Source organism: Ochotona princeps, chromosome 21 (assembly GCF_030435755.1).
Source record: "Ochotona princeps isolate mOchPri1 chromosome 21, mOchPri1.hap1, whole genome shotgun sequence".
NCBI lineage: Eukaryota > Metazoa > Chordata > Mammalia > Lagomorpha > Ochotonidae > Ochotona > Ochotona princeps.
The window spans coordinates 5,497,566-5,521,475 of NC_080852.1; the positions used below are offsets into that span (position 1 = coordinate 5,497,566).

At 42.6% G+C, this 23,910-nt stretch overlaps 1 protein-coding gene and 1 non-coding gene across 2 annotated transcripts; one reads left to right on the forward strand and one right to left on the reverse strand.

The window, feature by feature from the left end:
* Positions 1 to 1,335: 1,335 nt before the first annotated feature.
* CEP76 (centrosomal protein 76) lies at positions 1,336 to 21,601 on the reverse strand. Its single transcript, XM_004581630.2, has 12 exons — positions 21,398 to 21,601; positions 20,680 to 20,835; positions 19,796 to 19,871; positions 18,963 to 19,187; positions 17,303 to 17,488; positions 15,610 to 15,707; positions 13,742 to 13,870; positions 9,576 to 9,764; positions 7,973 to 8,139; positions 5,455 to 5,788; positions 3,298 to 3,515; positions 1,336 to 2,251 (listed from the first exon to the last, which is right to left on the reverse strand). The coding sequence occupies exons 1-12, from the start codon at positions 21,458 to 21,460 to the stop codon at positions 2,113 to 2,115; spliced, it is 1,980 nt and encodes a 659-aa protein (XP_004581687.2). The 5' UTR covers positions 21,461 to 21,601; the 3' UTR covers positions 1,336 to 2,112.
* Positions 5,179 to 5,309, forward strand: LOC118760314 (small nucleolar RNA SNORA77). Its single transcript, XR_004996713.2, has one exon. It is a non-coding gene; the product is annotated as a small nucleolar RNA SNORA77 (small nucleolar RNA).
* Positions 21,602 to 23,910: the final 2,309 nt, after the last annotated feature.

Sequence of the window (23,910 nt, forward strand, 5' to 3'; positions counted from 1 at the left end):
AAACTTACAGTATGTTGGGCTCAAACCTTGTCTTTGCTAGGATGTTGAGAAATGTGTTTCAAATGTGAGGAACTCCCAGTGCTGTAAGGTTACAGACCTTTCTTTCTGTAGATCCTATACAATCAATGTGCTTTTACACCTCAATACTAAAAAGACTTTGAAGGTAAATGGAGTTTTCAATTAGGTTGAACTTAATTTAGCTTAAGTTTTATTCAATAAATGCATGCTTGAGTTAAGACAAAATGAAGTGTTCTGGGTTTCTTGCTATTTTTCTGTGAAATAAAAATTAGCATATCATCAAAAAAGACACATTAGACATTTAAACATTTTACATTTTTAATAGAAAAACAACCTTCATGACAGCTAAATATATAAGGTGAATTTAATTCTTAACAAGACATAGTAGGAGTACCTGAATTCTAGTGATAAGTGCATTGAAATAATCTTATGACATAAAGCAATTTTAGGGAGAATATTAATGCCAGACTGTTAAAGTGCATAAAAGCAAATCTATTTTTTAGAGTTTGTACCAGAAGAATATTTAAAATATAGTTATTACTTTGATACATCAAGGCAGAAAACAGCCTTAATTTTAATATAGTCTGCCTCTAAGCATGTATCTCATAGCTTGTCTCAAAAGTTTAAAGTTATAAGCAAGCTTCTCTATTGATAGCTTTATGTGTAGCTTCACACTGGCTAATTCTCTAAAGCCATAGAAGTCTTAAATGGCCTGTGATCACTATTTTCAGTGGAGCTTGGCAGAACAAAATGAGTGATACTTTTTAAACAAATTAATATTATATGTAAAATAAATCTTAAGACACCTTCATATTTTAACTTAAAAAAAAAAAATCAGTTTCCTTGCATCAGTGGATTCACTTAAGAAATAAAAATCTGGCTTAGCTACATTTTTCCAAGCAATGGAAGAAGCAACTGCATTAAGAACCTTGCATACGGGGCAGGCGCAGTAGCCTAGCAGCTAAAGTCCTCGCCTTGCACACGCCAGGATCCCATATGGGCACTGGTTCTAATCCTGGTTGCTCCAATTCCCATCCAGCTCCCTGCCTATTGCCTGGGAAAGCAGTAAAGGACGGCCCAAGGCCTTACGACCCTGCACCCACCCATGTGGGAGACCCGGAAGAAGCTCCTGGTTCCTGGCTTAGGATCAGTTCAGCTCTAGCCATTGAGGCCACTGGGCAGTGAATCAGCAGATGGAAGATTTTTCTCTCTGTCTCTTCTTCTCTCTGTGTATCTGACTTTCCAATAAAAATAAAAGTAAGATTGCTAGATTCATTAATGCTTAGTTTTGCTCACATAAGAATCATTCACATAAACTTCCAGTGGCCTCACAATGACCTGATTGGTTACATATGTAATGATTTTACTGCAATAAAAAAATGCTTCCAGAAGATGGAATCCATGAAGAGGATTCAAATAAATCCTTTAAACAGAAAATCAGTGACAGACTGTAATAACAGAAACAATTATTTTTATGACATCCAATTCATTTTTATAGTGAATCAAGCTAGTAATTACAAATTATTCATGTACTTTCATGTGGAGTTTATTATTATTCTTTTTATGCTTTTCTGGCAGTATTCATTCTTGCCTCAAGATCCTGTTGTGCCATAATCTTCTAGAAAATCTCAAATACCTCCAGGATCGCACAAGTGATAATCACCAAAATGTATTTTTAATATATGTAATAAGCAAATGTGTTATGAGCTCGGAGTCTCCTAACTTTATAAAACAATCCATTGAGTCTATGAAAAATAATCACAGTATTGACTTTTCTACAGCTCAGACCCTTTGACAAATCTTTGTCATGAAACTAAGTAATTTCATATTCATACGAATACCTGTAAACAAGCAGCATTTATTAAAATAGAATATATCTCTAAAACTAAATTCCACTCCAATTTACACAAGCTTTTCATGTGCAACTTTTAAATACTCATGATTCTTCTATGGTATCAGTCAAGTATATACAAAACTGAAAAGACAGCCAAGCCACACTGTGACTTTAACATAAGGAACCTCTAAATAGCTAGTAATATTCAATGTGTAAACTTCCAATAAAACACAGTTACAATCCTTACAGAAATGTTAGTCCTATAATACCGAGCGATATTTACAAGCAAACATGATCCAAACAGCACATGCAGATTCAGGGTAAGTAAACACTCGGACACGAACTGCCAGGCGCACCTGGTCCCCACGGCAACAGATGATTTCTTCACAGAAAGGAGATCTACAGAAGCAAGAAAATGAATGCAATTAATACGTGATCATGGGCTTTTTAAAAAAATATGTTTTAGTCTTTAAGGTTTCTTTATTTATATTGGAAAGGCAGCTCTACAGAGAGAAGGAGAGACAGACAGAAAGATCTCTCCGCAGGTTCACTCAAGAGGCCATAACAGCCAGAGCTGAGCTGAGCTGAAACCAGCTGGGTCTCCAATGTGGGTGCAGGGTCCCAAGATTCTGGGCCATTTTTCACTGCTTTCCCAGCTCACAAGCAGGGAGCTGCATGTCAAGTGGAGCAATTGGGCCATGGAGTGGCACCCACATGGGATCCTGACATGTGCAAAGGGAGGATTTTAGACACTGAACCATCTTGCTGGGCCTGGGCTTTACTTTCGTTTTCCAAAATAAGCTAATATTTAAAAAGATCCTAAAAATATTTAATATTATTTATTTGAAAGGCCGAGTAGCAGAGAGAAAAAGAGACACAGAGAAAGAGATCTTTCAACCACTGGTTCATTTCTCCAAATGGCTGTAATGGCTGGGCCCGGACCAGGTCAGAGCTGGGAGGTGAGACCTCCACTGGGTCTCCCACGTGGATGGCGAGGCCCACGCACGTTCGCAGGTGCATTAGCAGGAGCTGGATGGCAAGCTGAGCACTGTGGATTTGAACTGGCCAAGCACAGGGCATGACAGCATTGCTAGCACCAGTCTAACCCCTTGGGCCACAATGCTGGCCCCTAAAATAATTTGTAAAATTTTCCCCTCTACTATTAATGGCTCAGTAATCTTAGACATCCATTCAAATTACAGACTATTTTTTCGTGGCCTATAAACGAAAAAGTTACATTAGACAAGATCAGAGATCCTCAATGGAGTGTGTGGCAAAAATCACCATGAAAATTAGCTCGGATTATGTGCACACATTTCAGAACTCAGGGATCAATATGCATAATAAGGTAAGTCATTTTAGAAGCTCCCTCATGTGATTCTGATATCAATCCCAAATTAAATCTGATGTTACAAACGTTTATGAATTCATAAATTACACCTTACCGAAGACAGGTGGCAAATGCGCGCCTTGCATTCCTGTACACGAAATGTATGGGGAACCCTTTAAACGTGTGACCGTCAGGCACAGCTCTCCTTATGGCATCCTGAAACTCTTCATTGCCTGCAGATATGCTTGTTGTGCGCTCAAATTCATAAGACGCCAATGCTGGTGATAAAAGATAGGAAAGCTGGTCTTCCCAAACAGTAGTGAGGCCAAGATCCTAGGGTGATCCGGAGAAAAAGAAATGGGAGATATTACTTTCAAAAATAACTAAAAATGTGGATCATACTTTAGTACATGCCAAGGAAATACTTTGCAGAGTTCTCAAAATTTTGTAGCTTCCTATTATTTTTTTTTTTAGATTTATTTATTTTTCATTACAAAGTCAGATATACAGAGAGGAGGAGAGACAGAGGGGAAGATCTTCCGTCCGATGATTCACTCCCCAAGTGACCACAATGGCCAGAACTGCACCAGTCGGAAGCCAGGAGCCAGGAACTTCCTCCAGTTCTCCCACACGGGTGCAGAGTCCCAAGGCTTTGGGCTGTCCTCGACTGCTTTCCCAGGCCACAAGCAGAGAGCTGGATGGGAAGTGGAGCAGCCGGGATTAGAACCAGCACCCATATGGGATCCTGGCGCGTTCAAGGTGAGGACTTTAGCCACTAGGCCACGCCGCCGGGCCCATAGCTTCCTATTATTTACAATTGCAATGTGCAGAAATAAAACAGGAATTATAATTATCAGGTTTTATAATAACAAAAAACATGAAAGCTTTATTGCCTATACTTTGAAACTATCTCCTGTAAAATACCGTATGGATGCAGACGGTGTAGTGCAGTGACTCAAGCTGCTACCTGTATGCTCACAGCCCTCGTCTGTCTGGTTTGAGACCCTGCAATGCTGCACTTCAGATGCACGCCAATGCAAATGAGGCTTCACGTACTTGGGTTTCTGCCACCTACAGGTGAGCCCTGAATGGAGTTTCTGGTTCCCGGCTTCAGCTTGTCAAGCCAGGCTATGGAAGATCTCTCACTCTCTCGCTTTCAAATAAGTAAGTAAATAAACAAACAGACCATATGGGACAGTCCTCACAAAGAAAACAGTTTCAATTAATTGAGATCATCTTCTGTTTAAGAAGTTAGCAAAATCGAATGTTTGAAAAAGTCAAATTAACAGCACATAAAATCAAACTCAAACATTTATTATCTTTTATACTGTAAGAGACAAAAACGTGAAGATACGCTTTAGGCCGTTAAGGAGCTTACAGCGTATTAAGGTTTCATTTAGAGATCCAAGTTTCTAATGATAGACAAATGAAGTAGAAAAATATATATGCAAACATGAGTGACTGACTGACTCAATGGTTAAGATGTCTGTACATGGGTCCGAAAAGCAAAGCCAGCTGCTGTTTGGGACTCTGGCACCAATATCAGAGTTTGAGTCCTAGCTATTCCACTTCTGAGCCAGCTTCCTGCTAAAGCTCCTGGGAAAGCAGCAAATGATGGCCCATGTGGGAGACCTGGAACAACCCGCAAGCTCCTGGCTTCAGCCTGGCTCTGACCCAACTACTGTTAATCAATGGGAGAGTGATCAAAACAAGATGTCTCCCTGTCCTCCCCAAATGCTCTCCACCTTTGGAAAAAAAGCTGAAACCAATCAGGGTGGATGGAAGGAACAACATCTAGGAATAAAGTATAACCTAGTAATTTAATGGGGCAATTATTCTGAATAAGCATTTCACAAAGAGAAAAATCCAAATCCATACATCTGACTCTGAGATGTGAATAAGTCCATTTTTCTTAACTTCTAGCGGGTAATAAGTATTAGGGATTCAGAAATGTCTCAGAACTTAACCCTCATGACTTTCAAAACTACACATGCCTGTGGACTCACTCTGCATCCGGCCACAACCCTAAGCACGTGCCTTTTCCGTCGACCACAGCAGCTTTCCTGGGTGCCGTGGCCACTTGGACCCAAACTGTCCTTTGGTGTGACTGCCCCCGGGCACCCAGGGAAAGGAAAGAAAAAAATATATATATATACGGGGAGGGACTGTTTTCCTTGTTCGGGACTGGATTACTGATTGGCTCTATCATGTGTGCAAAAACATAGAAGCAAAGGAAGAAAAGCAGGAAGCTGCAGCCTTCAGTGCCGGTTACCTTCCTGTGCTCGGACACGAGCAGCCTCAGCTGCATTTCTATTTCATTGCTTGTCGCTGATGCATCAATGGTGGATGCACACAGGGGTGGGAAAGGAGGAAGGGACGTTGTAGCTCCAGGAGCGCACACAGACTTAATGGCTTCTTCACTCATGGGCTTCCACTTGGATTCATCATTCAAATCAAATACACAGGTTTCTACTGCATCAGAGGGCTGACAATTTCCCAGGAACATCTGATGATTGAAAACACAACCAATTGTTCTATAGGGGTACAATGGTTTGGGCTGCTCAGCGAGTGGAGGTTCATCAGGATTGATAGGTTTGTGGATGTACCTAAAAGTAAAGAAAAATTTTTTTACAATAAGGATGTAAAAATAAAGAAGGCGTAATCTTAATAAGGAAATAAATTATTCTGATATTTAGGGCCACAACTCCTTCTCAGGATTAGAGCTCACTACTTATTTTTCCTTCTTGTATTTAATGATTCTATATTAATTGCAGTATAACTAATTATGCATATTGCTAAATTTAAGAGTTTATATCACATTACGCAAGTAAGATAATTTAGCTAATTATTATTTATAACTACCACAATGATTATCACCAGGTAGAAAAATGATCCTTCAAATTAAAATGTCCAGTGGATTTACAATACAACAATACAACAAAATCAGCTTTTTAAAATAAAATAAACAATGAATTACAACTTGAATTCACTTTCAGATTTCTGGATAATACTCAGAAACAATATAAGCAAATTTTTATTGGAAAGTCAAGAGAGAGCATGAGCGAGCAAGAGCATGAATGTGCATTTGCTAGGTCACTGCCCTAATCGTTGCAACAATTAGGACTGTGCCAGGGTGAAGCCAGAGGTTGCCCACATGGGCGACAGGAGTCCAAGGGCTTGGCTACCTTCTGCTGCTTTCCCAGGTACATTAGAAGGGAGCTGGATGGGAAGTGGGGCACCTAAAACTTGAACCTATACAACCGGCTCCAGGCTTGAGTTTGGCTTGCCTCCAGCCTTGTGGCCATTAGAGGAGTGAACCAGCAGATGGAAGATCTTTTGTCTTTCTTCTCTCCATAAATCGGATCTGCCTTACCAATAAAAATAAGTAAATCTTTAAAAACACAAAATTGTTTCAGTCAGGGCTAGTACTGTGGCATAACAAATGAACCCACCGCCTATAACACTGGCATCTCATAAAAGTGTGGATTCTGTCTGACTGTTCTGCATCCCAATCAGCTTCCTAATGTGTCCTGGAAAACAGTGTAAGATCATCCAAGTGCTTGGTTCCCTGCCATCCATGTGGGAGATTGGAGTTCTTAGATCCCAACTCTGGTCTGGCCCAGCCCCAGCCTCTTGAGAGTTAAACAGTAGATGGAAAATCTCAATGTCTCTCTCTTGCTCCCTCCCTGTCACTCTTTCAAAAAAAAAAATATATATATATATATATACATATACATACATACATATATATATATATAAAGATTGATTTATTTTTATTGGAAAGGCAGATTTACAGAGGGAAGGAGAAAGATCTTCCTGCTGGTTCACTTCCAAGTGGCCGTGACAATGGTTGGAGCTGAGCTGATCAGAAGCCAGCAGTCTTTTCAAGGTCTCCCCGAAGGGCGCAGGGTCCTAAGTCTTTGGGCCATCCCCTGCTGCTTTCCCAGGCCCCAGGCAGGGAGCAGGATGTGAAGTGGAGCAGCTGGGATTAGAACCAGTGCTCATAAGCAATCCTGGTGCTTGCAGGAGGAGGATTAGCCAACTGAGCCACCGCACCAGCCACAACCTTTCAAATAATCCAAACAAAAATTTTAAAAGGCTATAGCTAAAATGACCATTCAAATGCTCTTGAAGAACACCTACACAAGATAATGCCCGAGAAATACAGACACATGAGAAATGATCAGGATGAAGAGTAAAATGCCAAGAATGGCTATTAGCAGGGTAGGTCATATAACATTGATCTCTAAACACAATTTTGCGGGGCCTTGCAGGATGGCTTGATTATTACTTTGTAAGTATCAGAATTATTCTGGGAGTGAATCAGCAGATGGAAGAACTTAGTTTCTTTCTGTAATATGATCTGCCTTTCAAATAAAAATAGGTAAATCCAAGAGAAAAACCTATTCTGAAACACTGACACCATGGTCCGTGCTGTGGCGTGTGCAGCAGGTAAAGCTGTACCTGTTGCAATCCCATGAGTGCTGCTTTGAGTGCCAGCTGCCCTACTTCTCACCTAGCTCCCTGCTACCGCGCCTGGGAAAACAGCAGACAGTGGTCCAATACTGGGCCCCTGTACCCTAATGAGACACCCAGAAGAAGCTCGTGGCTTCGGAATGATCCAGTTCTGGCTACTGAGAGCATTTCAGGAATGAACTAGTGGATAGACTGTATGTCTCTGCCCCCACCTCAATCTGTAACTGCCTTTCCAATAAGCAGATAAAACATTAAGAACCATAAGAAAACACAGTCATCCCCATCTTAATATCCTTGTAACTTAATTCACTAACCTGTGTCCTGTTAAACTCTCCCAAAAAGTAATGGCTCCATCAGTTCCACAGGTCATAACCCAGGCATGGGGCACTCCTTTTGCCTTAGTCCCCACACAGACAAAGGCTTCTAACCCATATCCAAGGAGAAGGCTGCACAGAAGGTTAGCGTGGTCTTCACAGTCACCCTAGACAACAAAACAAACTAAAATGATTTATTCCTTCATAGTCATCCACTAAATAAATTACGATAAACATTATTAATGCATTTTCAGTTTTAAGATCAAACAATAAAAAAGGATAATACATTCATTATAGAAGGGCTTAAATTATTTTCCAAAGTTAATGAATCTGACAGTCCTATTCTGGATGCTTTGAGAAGGTAGTCAGATTCAAATGTTCATAAAGAACTCAAATGATACTGACAGAAAAATAAGATTTTAATACATGAATAGGCAGAGAACATGAACAAATAAGGTAAGAAATCAAATTCTTATGGAAATGAAAATAAATGCAAACCAGGGACATACCTATTACATCTGTATGTGATTAATTCCAAAGAAATTAATGTACATAAGCAAAATGATTATGAGGAAGACAGATAAAATGTCAAGAATGACTACTAGCAAGGAATGGTATATATAAAATTTACCTCTACTCTTCAAGTTCTCATTGATAAAGTATATTACTTTTATAATAAGAAAGGAAGACTACAAAGCAGTAGGAAAAATTTCATATTCCCTGGACATTAAGATGTTATTAACAATATGGCCACAATAATGTACAATATATATTTAATTGTAGGAAGGTTAGAGGCAATTTGCAAAAACAGGATTTCACTGGCAAATCAGCAGGGAACTGAATGGGCAGCAGTCCAGCCAGGGCTGGAACGAGGATGCCAGCGTTGCAGGTGGTGGCTTCACTTGCCACACAACTCTAGCTCCAAGTTTTTATTGTACGATGTGCTTTCTCTTCAAAATAAAATAATTACTCAAACAGTGGGCAGCTTAAATCGTAGAGTAAATGCATGCCCCTATGTAACAGTTCTTAATATTCAAATAATTTTACATTTCCATATTTGCAATTATAAAGTTTAAATTACAATGTAGAAATCTATTAAAAATATTTAACTGTTTTTAACTCTCATTGACACACACATTTCTCTAACACAGCAATCACACAAAAAGTACCTAGCTGCTCCACTTGTCTATCCCAGCTTAACTGGATGCATCACAATGTCAGACCTTGTCATTTCCTTTTCTAAAAAAAAAATATTATGACCTGAGCAAATTTTAACACAAATAGTACAATAAGCCTATGGTTCTAGTCCTGGTACTGTCTCTAATTTACTCTATAACTTTGTTTCTAGCACTACAGTAACTGCACAGCCGTGCTCATAGACATCATATTAAACAAGAAATGACATAAGCAAATAAATACGTTAAGCTTTTCCTTTATATATTGACATCTACATTTTATTAAAAAAAATGAGAAAGAGTGTATGACTTTTTCTAATAACAGTATGTGCATTTTTTTTCCCTAGGGTTATTCCTTTGCCAATGTACTGTGAACTCATACTAATTAAGCTCAGTGCCTACTTTGTTCCTGTGCGCATGTATGATACCTTGTTTCTACAGAGAAAGGCCAGCAGAGTACACCACTGCTCCTGTTTACCCCCTCCTCCGATAACAGGGGCTCTTTCATAACCAAGGACATTAACGAATCTTGCTGCTTGCCTTGGAGTGTCCAGCAGCCGTCCAGCTCGGAGCGGTTTCACATAGGAGCAGACTGGCCTATTAATTCCATTTTCATCCTGGAGGAAGAGGGTGAGACATAAGGTATTAGAACAAATTATCCTCAGTTACATTTTTAGAACACACTAATGTGAGATTAAATAATCCTTGACACCATTTTTTAAAAATTGAGTTCTTACCTTGCATCCAGCACTAGGCTTTTAAGTATTGCACATGAAAGTTTTTAATTCTCACAATATCTTTTATTGTTTTCATTTCACAGATGAGCAAACTGGAACTACCGCCGTTCTATGAGCTGTGTGCTCTGACTCCAAAGACTGTGACAGCAAGAACTCCTCTGAGAAAAGGTTGGGGAACAAGGAAATTCTCTAACTTTCTGACTGACACACAAAAATCAGAGCTCACTTCTGGATTCCATTAGAGTACCACCAAGCTTAGGAATCTTCAGGAAGCAGTAACTTGTTAAGTCAATTGAAAGCAGAATTTTGAAAAAAATTCAGGAAAGCAGCCTATCTTCTGGATCTCTATTAACACTGTGCTTAACAGCTTCTGTGCACGTAAAGATGTGTGAAGTGAGTCTGTTTCTGTGATTTGTGAGTTAATAATGCTATAGCCCATTTCCCATAACTTCATGATTACTGGTCAGTACAGCAAAGTGTAAGGGTCACTTAATGTTCAAGGTTTTGGAGATGACATGACACTCATGTGGCAGGATGTTCAGGAAACAAAGTTAACCTCAGCCAACAGAACATCTTTCCTTTTGAATGCTCAGAACCACTGATATCTTCCCCAATCAGAAAACATCACTTCTCTAATATCCCACACGTTAGCAAGGGAAAGAAACTGTGCTCTCTGGCAGGGATTCCAGGGTCATCATGTGCGGCCTCCCAGGTCACTGGCCCCGGGCCGGAGCAGAGGCACAGCAGCTAGGGCTCAAGCTGGCATTCTGACATGGGATGTAAACACTGCAAACACTGGCACCTTCCCCTAGTTTTCCCAGGCGATTTACAGGGAGCTGGACGGACAGCGGAGTGGCTACACACAACCGATACTCATACGGGATGCCGGCACCACAGGCAGTGATTTTACCCACAGTGTTGGCCCCAAACCTACTGATGTGGAAGTTCAATTCCTATAACTTACTTTAACTTCACGCATTAAAAATTCAAAAGGGCTCATTAAACGAGTTAGCATTATACAAGAGCAAAACCAACTAGCAGGAGAGGAAAAGAAAAACAGATTAAGTATAATGGTGATTTTGGGCTCGGCATGGTAGGCTAGTGGCTAAAGTCCTCGCCTTGCATGCCAGGGATCCCACGTGACTGCCAATTTGTGTTCCAGCTGCTCCCTGCTTTGGCTTGGGAAAACAGTCGAGGACGGCCCAAAAACTTGGTACCCTGCACCCACGTGGGAGACCTGGAAGAAGCTCCTGGCTTTGGATCAGGTCAGCTCTGGCCATTGTGGCCACTTGGGGAGTACAGCAGCGGATGGAAGATCTTTCTGTCTCTCCTGTCTGTAAATCTGACTTTCCAATAAAAATAAATAAGACTTCGAAAAAAAAAAAGACATAATGGTGATTTTTGCTGATTCTTTAGATCTCTGATTAGGATTAAAGTAATAAACTTAGTTCCTGTGTGGGACAGCCCTATTGTTACAAATCCACCAACATATCAGAAAAAGATGAATGTATAGAAAGTGGGTAAATTTAGCCAAATCAATCATCACATGTGAGAGTACTACCAAAAAAAGTTTAGGAAAAACATTAAAAGATGTTTATTTTGATGCAAAAAAATTTTTTAAATCCATATCTAGATTTTTCACAACAAACATTTTCACAAATCTTAAGATCCCCTCAAACACACAGATCTCATCATATTTTATTTTATTTATTTTTTTTATCTGAGAGGCAGATGGACAGAGAGACAGAGAGAGATCTGCGGGCTCCCTCTCCAGCAGTCCACCTTAGCCACATAGGCTGGGCCAAAGGCAGGGGCAGAATTCAGCCTAATCCTCCCAAATGGGTGGCGGGGACCTACATACTTGAGTTACCACCTGCGGCCTTGCAGGGTGCACATCCCAGGGTGCTCACTGGCAGGAAACTGGATCAGAAGCAGAGGAACCAGGACTCCAGTATGGAATGCAGGCATTCCACATGGCGATTTAGCTGATGTATCAAATACCTGTCCCTTTCAAGAGCTTTTTAAGAAAAATTTAAGACACAGAGAAAAAGAGATCTTCAACCAGTCGGTTCATTTCTCAAATGACCACAATGGCTGGGATTGGGTTAGGTTGAAGTCAGGAGCCTAGAATGCTCTGTTGGTCTCCCAAGTGGGTGACAGGTGCCAAGCGGGCCATCTTCTGCTGTTTTCCTGGGAGCATTAGCAGGGAGCTGCAGTAGAAATGGAACAGCCAGGAGTTGAAGCCCACATGGAACATCAGCCTAACCTGCTGCATCACAATGCTGGCCCCATCCATGACCTCTGTAAAGTACTTTCAAATCTACAGCACTCTCATTACCACAGGAGTTCCACTGGATAACGGTGCTGTGAATTTTCTCTTGGGCCTGGAAACATTGGAAATGCTTCAGATAGTGTATCATAATTTGTTGGTCTAAAACTCTAGTCAGATGACCTCTAGTGGAACAGTTGTTCATTAATTTTATTCAAGGAAGCAGCAAGGAACAAATCACAAGAGAGGGCCCGGCGGCGTGGCCTAGCGGCTAAAGTCCTCGCCTTGAATGCCCCGGGATCCCATATGGGCGCCGGTTCTAATCCCGGAAGCTCCACTTCCCATCCAGCTCCCTGCCTGTGGCCTGGGAAAGCAGTCGAGGACGGCCCAAAGCTTTGGGACCCTGCACCCACGTGGGAGACCCAGAAGAGGTTCCTGGTTCCTGGCTTCGGATCGGCGTGCACCGGCCGTTGCGACTCACTTGGGGAGTGAAACATCGGACGGAAGATCTTCCTCTCTGTCTTTCCTCCTCTCTGTATATCTGACTTTGTAATAAAATAAATAAAATCTTTATAAAAAAAAAAAATCACAAGATAGCCAAGTCAGGTAAGCATCTTGCCTGTGCGATGGATGTGGGAAGAAGTGACACAAACCGAGGGCACCAGGTCAAAGTGCAAGTCAACAGACTCTACTACAGCTGAGTTGCTTTTTTCAAGTCCTAGGAAAAGCTTCTTCACTTCTCTGCACTTCATGTTGTTTATGAAAAGAGGCAAAGCCTGGCCACTTAACAATTCTGTATGTTAGCAACCAGAAAAAAATGCCCTTATGTGGTTCAAATATTCTTAGAATAAATTCTATGAGTTTTGGTTAAGTAATATTTCCTGCAAGAAAATTCCTCAGCAGTGTATCAACTTGTACCTCTTCTTTGCTCCTTCACTACTTTCCCTTCCGTCCTCCTGGGTCCTTTCTGGCCACAGATTCCATATGACGGTGAACAGGTGCGCTTCAGACGAGACAGACAACAGTGAGTTACACTGTGCCTGGTGTCTCCTCACCCTTGTCCTCACACCGGCGCTCCTCGCCTACCTGGCCGTGCAATGCACACCTGTAGCTAATGTTACCAAATGTAAAGACGTTCCTTTCACTGCCACCTCTAGCTAAACAGAGTCGGCTTCCAAGATCCTCACCTAGAAATGAGCTATTTTCAGCCTGACCCCAAATCTGAAGGAAACCAGGGTAAGGCCTAGATGGATGTACAGGATCTATCAAAGGAAAGACAAAGTGAGAACCACACTGTTTCACAGAAAAGCATCATGGAATGGACATTTCACACGAAGCACCAACTCGCTGCTTGCAGCGTCTGCCATCATCCAGGAGCACCTTGGTTACATGGAATTACTGTGTATGAAATCCTTTGCTTCAAACAACTGCCACTCCCTCCTCTACTACAAAAACAGACACCCCTGCCCCAAATCACCAGTACTAAAGTGATTGATTACTTCATTCTAAGAACCAAAGAACACATTTCAAGTTAAATAGCTACAAATCAAACATTCACAGGCTTAAAAACGCAATACAATTTACAAACCTGTGCGAAAATCTTAACCAGTCGTGAGTTGTGTGAGGGTCGAATTTGCAAATACTCTCTCCACCACTGCTTAGCATATACAAGAAAAAGACGCTCCTTTTCTGCAGTTTTCTGACGTTCCAAAGCAAGCTTGAAATAAAACAAAAAAATTTTCAATTTCTACTCAATGTCCTAATGACAAGTTAGTAGCAATCCTGTCACACCATGTCTCCCATCACCCTCATCTGAACCTCAGCATCTCTTGTTGCTAAGAGCTTCATGACCTCCGTTTTCAACAAATACTAGATGCAATCAAGTTCGGTAATCTTTTCTTTCTTCTGAAGATAGTAAATTTTAAAAAATCACATTTTGTCACTCCCTTTTTAAAAATATGTAATCCTTTTCCTTTACATGGCAAACCATCTGCCCTGGCCTGGCAGGTCTGACCCCAGTCTCATTTTCTACAGTCCCCATCTGTGACTACACTCAAGGCGCACAGGGCTTTGCTTCCTGCATAAGGCCCTTTGTTCTCAGTGTTCCAGCTGCCCGGAATGCTGAGAGGCCCAGTCTGCAGGGCTGGTTGCTCATTATTCAGATCTAGCCATACCCTAAACCTAATCATTTGACCTACAACAGCTTCCCACTAACCACTGTCACATACATGATCACCCTGTGCTAACTCTCTACCTAACACCTACTGACTGACAGCACTTGATGACTAGTTTACTGTTGGTCTTTCTGCCAGCATCTCGTCTCCTTGAGCGCAGCATCAGGAACAGTGCCGAGCACTTAACATCTGCTTAAATCAACATGTTTCTGACCAAAAAAATCTATTAACAGTATAATTTTAAAGGGAAAAATCTGAGAAATCAGAAACAATTTACCTATCAGAACTGAACAAATTTATGCCTTAGAAGAATAGCAGAAACATGAGCAGATGTTTATAAAAGTTTTAAGCTTAAAGTGAAAAAATAACTCATTTACATATTCAGATGGTCTATAAGTAACATGATTAGAATTCACATGTACATAATTAATTATCTGAGTAACATCAACATGTCTGCGCATTCAAATGTACAAGAATACTACAGAGTTAGCAGAAAACGGAATTAGAGGATAAATTTAGTTTGGTGTAAAAAATTTTAAAATTCATGCATATGAATCTTTTAAAAATCATGAAAAATGCTTACTATCAACAAAACTATTTATGGATGTAAAAATTCTTTCACACCAAAATACACTTCTTAATTCCATTTTTCTATGAACTTTCTGAAGTATACAACGTACATCACTGACTGATCAAATGCAACAGCTTAAAGGGGATAACACGGTATGACAGGAAGGAAGGGAAAGTTCCAGAAAAACACAACACTGTTTACTTTGCCAAGAAGTACCAGTATTCTAACACTAAGTTATCACATAATCATCAAGAAAGGAAAAAAATAAAAGGAAAGGAGGGAAGGAAGGAACGTGGGCAGCAAGTAATTGTAACCTTTAAACTACAGACTGGCCAGGATTAGAGATGGACAGTCCTGCTGGTCTTATAAGATCTAAATCTTCAGAGACACAACAGTGGAACAAGCAAAGAAAGCCTGTATAAATGTTCCAGAAATTTCAAACAAGGAGAGTAAAGACTAACCTGAGTTAAGAGGCCACCCGCTAATGCTATCCCTTTCCCTTTAGGCCCTTCAGCTTTACCGTGCTGTACGCGCTAATGCTGGAGCTGCAGTAAATGGTTACCGTGTCGCCCAAACTAGCATAGATTACCTGAGAAAAGGATTTCTTATACCTTAGAGTGCTAACCTAAAAGTAATGTAGTAATTTTCCAAGACTACTTCTTAGGATCTATGAAAAAAATACAGGAAGAAGGAAAACTCAGTATTGCTTACCTGTGTGTTCACCACTTCTGGGGATAAGGTTTGATTGAGTGGTGGGTACATTTCAAGTTTTATATTTAAAATTCCCACAGACACTTTTGATTCTGTGCCTATAAATAAAAATATAAATATTCAAAACCTTGTATATTATATATTCAGTCAATCAAAGCTTAATTGCAATAATTTGGAATTTGATGCTTTACTACATACATGGAAAGAGAGTAAAAATCAACATTCAAAATTCAATATTCACATTGAAAATTAATGAGATCAAATCACTTTGAATTTTGCACAAAGCTTCACCAACTATTACAGTATCAATAACTTTCTTACTCTAATAAACACTTTTCTGATTTAAAGGATAGGAGATGCTTCATTTTCGTCTACCATGAATGTCTAATACCAACCAGCTTTACATTAAATACAAAATAAAAGCATTCTTAACACCTCAGTCTGTTTTCTCGGGGGACAAAAATGTGAAAAGCATTTTATATTGTCTTATATGAGGATTCTTTCAAAAGCTCATGGAAAAAGGAAATTAGGTTTATTTTGGAGCAAAAAAAAAAAAAAAAAAATCAAAACCCATTCACAGTTCCTAACATACATTTCCTATAAATTTTTTGAGGAGCCTTCACATGGAAGCTCCCCATTTATTCCCATTTTCTCTTTCCTTCATATCAAATAACACAAATTTTCAAGCCATGCCTGGACTTAAAGTATCGTATTTGAAGACAAATTACCTATACAAAGCATTTTTTCTCTTTTTTTTTTCCACTTAAAGAAAATCCCATTTCAGATGACACAATAAAATTCAAATAACTACGGCTATGCTGTACACCAGCCAAGATTCACTGTCAGCAGGTTTCAATATAAAAGAAACTCCATCACATGGTAGGCTAAAACATCAGTACATTTGTTTTGCTTTATTAGCAAACGTAGCAGGAAGTATGCAAGATTCTAAAAAGAAAATGATAAATAGCTACGATTTTTATTTTCAAAGAATGCAATTCATTAATACGGACACTAGGTTTTCACCTCTTCTAAGTCTCACTGGAGAACATCTGTTCTGTATTCTGCAAGAACCACCCACAATGCCGTAATGAATACTTTCCAGGTGTGTGTGCGCTGTATTTATTTCACTTGAGAATAAGAGTTGCAGAGAGAGAGAGAGATCCTCCGTCTGTTGGATCACTCCGCAAGCAGCCATGATGGTCAGAGCTGAGCCGGTCCAAAGCCGGCAGAGACGAGTTTCCTCTGGTTCCCTTGTGTTGGTGCAACTGTACAAGGCCTTAGGCCATCCTCTGCTCCTCTCCCAGGCTACACACGCAGGGAGCTGGATCAGAAGTGGAGCAGGGGGGACACCTTAAAGTGACACCCATGTGAGATGCCAGTGCCACAGCTTGCTAAGCCACTGCACCGGTCTCAGAAATCTTAAAATTTTAAATCACCTTATATTTGAAAAAATGCACTTGAAAAAATATTAAACCCCCGAAATTTTATACTGATTTCCCTAGAAAAATATTTTTTCCTAAAGCTATCAGCTATTCCTTTATACCCATACTGCAATTGGATTGAAGACCACTGTAATCCCAATGAGATACTGGTTTTTTTCCCTTTTCATCTTTAGAGACATTTTAAAACCAGAACACGAATTTTGAAAGAAACCATGCACATAAAAACATAACAGTGATAAAAATCATCATACCTACACCCATAAGCTCCACCGTCATGTTGGTCACTCCATTTTCCGAGCCCAAAACTGATCGCCATTCCAGAAAGTAGGATGCTAGTAAAGTGGTCTCACCAAATATGTCTGTCTTGATTAGGACCATGTGGATTGGATCACTTATTGACAACATTGTTGTTGAATCAGCCATTCTTGTTCCATCACCTAGCAACGGGAACCAAAAACTACACATTACATACTGTCAGAACAACACAAAAACACTTCTGTTGAAAAGCACATGAAGCAATAAGCTTATATGAAACCAAAGCAGAATGATCTGGTAGTGTCTCAGAAAGCAGGCTACATGCCTGGGAATACAACACACTGCTAGTTCTATCACTAGCTTCTGAGAAGACAGCAGACCAAAGTTATCTGGTTATGTACAACCGGTCAGTGCTTTCTGATCCATAGATTAGTAACATATTCTTTAAATGCACTTAACTATGCACTTACAATAAAAAGCCTTAAAAGATGCCAACATTAACTCTCCTATTACCTATTCCTTAGTCTCTATTAATTATCACCAAAAGTTAAGATCATGGATTTAGCAAATTTATCCTATAAACTGCCTTTTTGAAAAATACCTTTTTAGAAACAGTGTAAGAGCTGGCATGGTACTGTGTAGTAGGCTAATCCTCTGCCTGCCAGTGCTGGCAATCCAAATGGGCGCAGGTTTGTGTCCTGGCTTCTCCACTTCCTGACCCAGCTCCCTGCTTATGGCTTGGGAAAGCAGTATAGGATGGCCCAAGTGCTTAGGCCCCTGTACCCAAATGGCAAACCTGGAACAAGCCTCTGGCTCCCAGCCTCAGACTGGCCCAGCTCAGGCCACGACAGCCATCTGGAGAGTGAACCAGCAGAGGGAAGCTCTCTCCCTCTCTGTAACTCTCAAAGTAAAATAACAAATCTTTACAAAATGACAAGAACCAAGCATTCTAAGTTTTGTTTCACTTATTTATTTACTCCACCAAATGTCTGCCACAGCTAGGGCTAGGCCAGGACAGGTACCCAGGATTCCATGAAGCCAGGAGTCAGGAATTCCATGGAGGTCTCCCATAGGGATGGCAGGGACTAAGAATTGAAGGTGTATTGCCTGCTGCCTCCTGTAGTGACGTAAGGCAGTACTCAAATCAGGGTACTCTGCTAGGGCATGCAGGTGTTTTAGGGGTAGCATGACCACTACAACACCTGCCGTATTCACACGTGAGTCTGCCTTTTAGGGACAGCAGGTGGCCTGGCATGTCACGCCTGGAAGGTCCACATTCCATCCTGGAGTACCTGTCTGTACTGCCTATACTCTGGATTCTATTTTCCTGATGACAGCCCCTTAACGAGGTAGAAGACAATGGCTGGCTTGAGCACCCCGGGGTCCCTGTCACCCATGTGGGATTGAACTGAGCAGCCAGGGAGTTCCTCAGTTGTATGATTATCTCCTTCTACGTCTTTCTTAAATAAAAATTAAAACAAGACAACCTTTGACTTCCATGAAGGATGACTTTTATAATAGAGTCATCCTTCATAAATGGGAAGGATCCTGTCTCACTCTCACTACCAGGGGTACTATGCACAGGACAGGCACTTTAAATCTACAATAAAGCCTAATAAAACTTAAATCAATACAATGACTACCACTGGTACTTACCTAAGTTTTCTCTATGTACTTCAAGTAAAAAGCCATCATGAAAATCAGGTTCACAGGCACATGGAACAGGCTTGGAACGAAAACGTTGGTTTCGATAATGTAAACATAAGGTAAAAGTTGAACAAACTTGTCCCGGTAAAGGCTCAGGTTCTTGAAGATGTTCCAAGAAAGCTTTTCCACCCAAAACCTGAAGGTAAAGATACCTCCGTGTTGGATCAATATTAGCTGTAAAGTGTAGCAATATACATGAGGAAACTGCCGAATCATTTCAGGCACGTGATCAAGACATTAGGAAACAATAACTTGACAGAAATAACATCAAAGACTAAAAAAAGGAGAAAGAGTAACAACTTTCCTCCATACCAGGATCATCTGCATCCTGGGAAGATACATAAGACCACATCCTCCCAGTTCACATTCTGGCCACTTTCTCCCAGCTAGAAAAGACCCAGACCCCAAATCTAGGACACTGCGCTCGTTAACAGCTGCGTATTTAATCTCTTCATCTCCACAAAGCAACTCAGACAGCTAGTAACTGAGCAAATGTACCTGTCAGATGACTAAGTAGAGTAAGGCTGCATAATTATTAAGACACAAGAAACCAGTGTGCCTTTTCCCCCTCCATCTATGCTACACTATTATATCGGCTGATATACCTCACGCAAAGTAAAATCAAGTTTTAGGCCAACCACAAATATTTAAAAACTTCATGAAATGTTTTCTACCAAATACCAAACAATGTAACACACCACATTCATCACTAATCACAATCACTGCTAATACATATACATATACACATACATATACACATACACATACATGAAAATACATACTTTTTTTTAATGTTGATTGTCTATCAAAACTAACAGGTTGTTTTGGAGAAGAAGGGAGTTCTTGATCAATACTGTCCTGGGAAGGCAAAAATTAGAGAAGAATGTGTTAAGAAAACACTAATAACGAAATTAAACACCAAACAGAAAGCACACAGGATGAGGACCCTCAAAACAAAACACCCCACATTTTTTTTCTACTGTAATTATAATAATGAAAATAAAAGCCTGCAGAAAAGATAATACAACAGGTCACTATTATGTGATTACATTGTTTACAGGAGTGCCATTCACAGACTGCTAAAAATCAAATTCCTAACACTTCAACAAGGTTGAACTTTCCCGAAACCTTATGTAACAGCTGGCTTAAAAGTTCCCAGTTACTAATTTTAGTAAGGAGGTGACATTCACCCAGCAAAACCTATTAAGTTAATTTTTATAACAAATGAGTTCCTACACCTCAAAAACCAAAAAAGGATGCTGAATTAAACCACTTATTCCCTACTGTATTATGAAGCCCGTCCAACTTCCACAGAGTATCCAGGTATTGAGGCCACAGCCTTTCATTAGTGCCTCACTGCCAGAAGAGGGACTCCTGGGGCACTGGGGGAGGCCAGCCTCCCACTCGGGACCTGTGTTTACGTGGAGCTTTGAGGGTCCTCCTGCACCCAGTTGTCTTCTTGAAGACATGCCTAATTTGCCAACCACAGTCCCAAATGGGTTTACTTTAAAAATTAGCTGAATCTGAAAGTACCCTAGAATGTGAGTGATAAACAACGTGGTGAATGTGGTGAACTCACTTGGCCGAGTGATGGGACCCCTGGTGACGCCCAAGGCTAGCGCTGACTTCCCAGGGCGTCCAGGCCAGGGTTCCCAAAGACACTCACCGTAACAAAATTCAGTTCTTTCATCACATCGTCAATGATTCCTCGCCGCCTAAGGGCTTTGATCAAATCTTCCGTCGATAACTGCTGCTGGTCAGGCGCCAACTCCTCGCGAATGGTCTCGGCGAGGATTTCCCTGATTCGGCTGTGGACATCCATCTGCACAGAAAACCCACGCGAGGAGTCCATTTACCACACCTCCCTAAGCCCTGCTCTCGGAGGGACAACACCAAGCACCCACGAAGACCAAAGTCAGGTGGGGGTGTCCAGGTGCTGAGACGTCACCCACCGGCTCTCGGCCTTTGTGACCTCTTCTCCCCCACCCCCAGCCCGGGTCCCGCTGGAGTCACAGCTGGGCCCCTTGGAGCTGACTCAGAGACCCCTCAGGAGCCCGTGTCCGCCCTGGGCTCTCCTAAAGTCTCCCCTAAAGGAACCCCATCCCTCCTCGCCCACCACACGGACGTCCGCGGTGACTTCGGGGCGACCGCGTCCTTTCCACGGCTCCGTCCCTACACCCGCCCTACACCTGCCGTATACTGCTTCCCTACACCCGCCCTACACTCGTCCCTACACAAGCCCTACAACCGCCATACACTCCGTCCCTACACCCGCCCAGTTCCCTCGGCTTCTGATCCCCCTCCTTCGCCGACCTATTAGGAAGCTGCTCGGGCTTCCAACCCGGAGCTTTCCCCACCTCTCCCCGCAGGCGCTCGGCCCTCACCTTGCTCAGCTGCTGGTGGATGAGCTGCTTCAGCTCGGACGCCTTCTCCGGGGGCAGCGACATGCTGACGGACCCGGCCGGGGAGCCCAGAAGCCTCCCGGCCGCTCGCCTCACGCAGCACCGGGAAGGGACGAGGGCGGAAGGGCCCGCGACGGCCGAGGCTGGGCGCGAACCCGGGCGGCGGCGGCGCCAACAGCTTCCAAACACCGCCGGACCCACGGGCCTCGGGGCTGCCCGCCGCGCCGCCTGACCGCTCCCGCCGGCCGCGCCTCCTGCTCGCAGGCCAGTGACCGCCGTGAGCCCCGTGAGCCCCGTGAGCCCCGTGAGCCCGGCCGCGGGCTGCTGCAGCTCCCCGAGCGTCCCCTTCCCGTCCCCGCAGCGGCCTCGTCCCGGCCCCCACACGGCAGCGCGCCGGGCAGGCCCTGGACACTCGGCGCCGAGGGACGCGAAGGACCCGCCCGCGCCTGCGCCTGCGCAGAGGGCGGGGCGAGCGGGGCGGCGCGCAGTACGGACTCCTCCGGCCGCGGCGTGCTGCAGGCTGCTCTGTGCGCGTCCTCCAGCCGCTGGCCATGTTCGTGCCCTGTGGGGACGCGGACCCCGACCTGTCGGGCTTCACCCTGCTCATGGTGAGTCTGGGCCTGCGCCAGGGGGCGGCCTCCCGGGGCCCCGAGCCGTCCGCTGCTAGGCTTAGGTTTGCAGCGAGCTTTGGGAGACGAGATGGTTTGCTTTTGTGTTAAGTTTTCAACTCTTGAAGGTAGTGGAGGAGTTGGCTAGAGGCGACGGGCCGAGGAGAACCCTGTGGGCGCTGGAACCACGTGCTTCCTGGGGCACGCCTCGCAGCCTTTGTTGCCTGCAAACAGCACGTTAGTGAGTCCAGATACTTGCAATATACGTTGTTGAAGGTGAAAGACCCCCGAGGAGTGTCTTCCTTCTGGGGAGGCCCCTCCCAAGGAACAGCGAGACCACTTGTGCGGATGCAAACAGCAAGAGGTTTATTCAGATACACAGGTACCTGGGGCGACAAAGTCTCTTGGAAGACTTGCGCGCCTTCATGTTGGGGCGGTGGGTTTTTATAGGGTAGGGAGGCAAAAAAAAAAGCACGGTACAGAAGCGAGATGCATAGTTACAGGATTCTGATAGGCGAAGTCTGAGAATAGCTGAGTTGGCTCTCTTTAAGTCTGATAATAGCTGCGTTGGCGCTGAGTTGGCTCTCTTTCTTAACGTTTCTTCCCTCTTTTGGGGCCAGATGTTTGACCACAGATGTGTGGCAAGCTAGTCCTGACCTCGCCCGCTCCTCCCCCAGAGATCCTGTTTTTCTTGGTTAAAGCCTTGCAAAATGGCGTTTCTGCTGCTAAAGCTCATGGTTTTTGGTGAGGGTCTTTCATTCCCCCATTTTTCTTCTAACTTAAATGGAATCTTCCATTTAGACTCGTTAAAAATTCTCTAATTTTATCTGTCTAAGTTGATGGTACTGTTGGGTCAGGACTAGCGCTTGAATAACTGATAACTTGTCTTTTATAAACTGAACTAGGCGATTTAAAATACATGGTCCAAACAATAATATTAATAGAAGAATTAATAAGGGTCCTAAAAGAGTTAATATCAGGGTGGTGAACCACGGGGACTTTTGAAACCATGATTCAAATCATCCCTGCTTCTCCTAATGTTTATATAAAAACAGTGTTTCTCTTTAAGAGCCACACACAGGCTTCCTTATTAAAGAAAGACCAAGTCCAGTCCTCTTTTCAATGATAAGGAGATCAGCTTTAGGCCCTCTTACACAATGGCCAGAGATGCTTCAGGTGGGGAACTGATACGCCAATGTTACCCTTGCTCTGGTGAATCCAAGACATGGCGGAGACCCAGAATACCCTAACTGTCTACTACCCAATCTAACTCTTTTTATATTCCGCCCCTCAGAAGAAGTGACCTTAACCGCTGTTAGGGGGACAGGGACGTCGTTCGTTCTTAACTGCTTCCTGCTGACAGAGGACGGAGTTTAAGGGCAGCAGTTAGGCACTCCTCGGGGGTCTTTCAGAAGGCATCCTTAAATTTCATAGGAGGAAGAAAAGCTTTTCCATCTAGTTTTTTTTTTTTTTTTAAAGATTTATTTTATTTTTATTACAAAGTCAGATATACTGAGAGGAGGAGAGACAGAGAGGAAGTGGAGCTGCCGGGATTAGAACCAGCAGCCATATGGGATCAAGGCGGGGACCTTAGCCACCAGGCCACGCTGCCAAGCCCATTTTCCATCTAGTTTTAGAGTCAGTCCTAAGTTAGCACCTCGTTGTCCGTAACTGTGGTTGGAGTGATAAAACTGTTGTAGGGTTTTTTGACCCTGAGTACGGCAGCAACCTCAATTCTTGTCTCGCAGGAAAGAAGAATTTTCATACGGACACAGTTTAATTTTAAAGTAAGATTTATTAGAAAAAGTTGAGAAAGTAGGCTCCCATCTTGGTGATGGGAGGGGGCCTTGAGATCCTCTGCCATCGTGGCAGCAGGAAAAGCAAGAG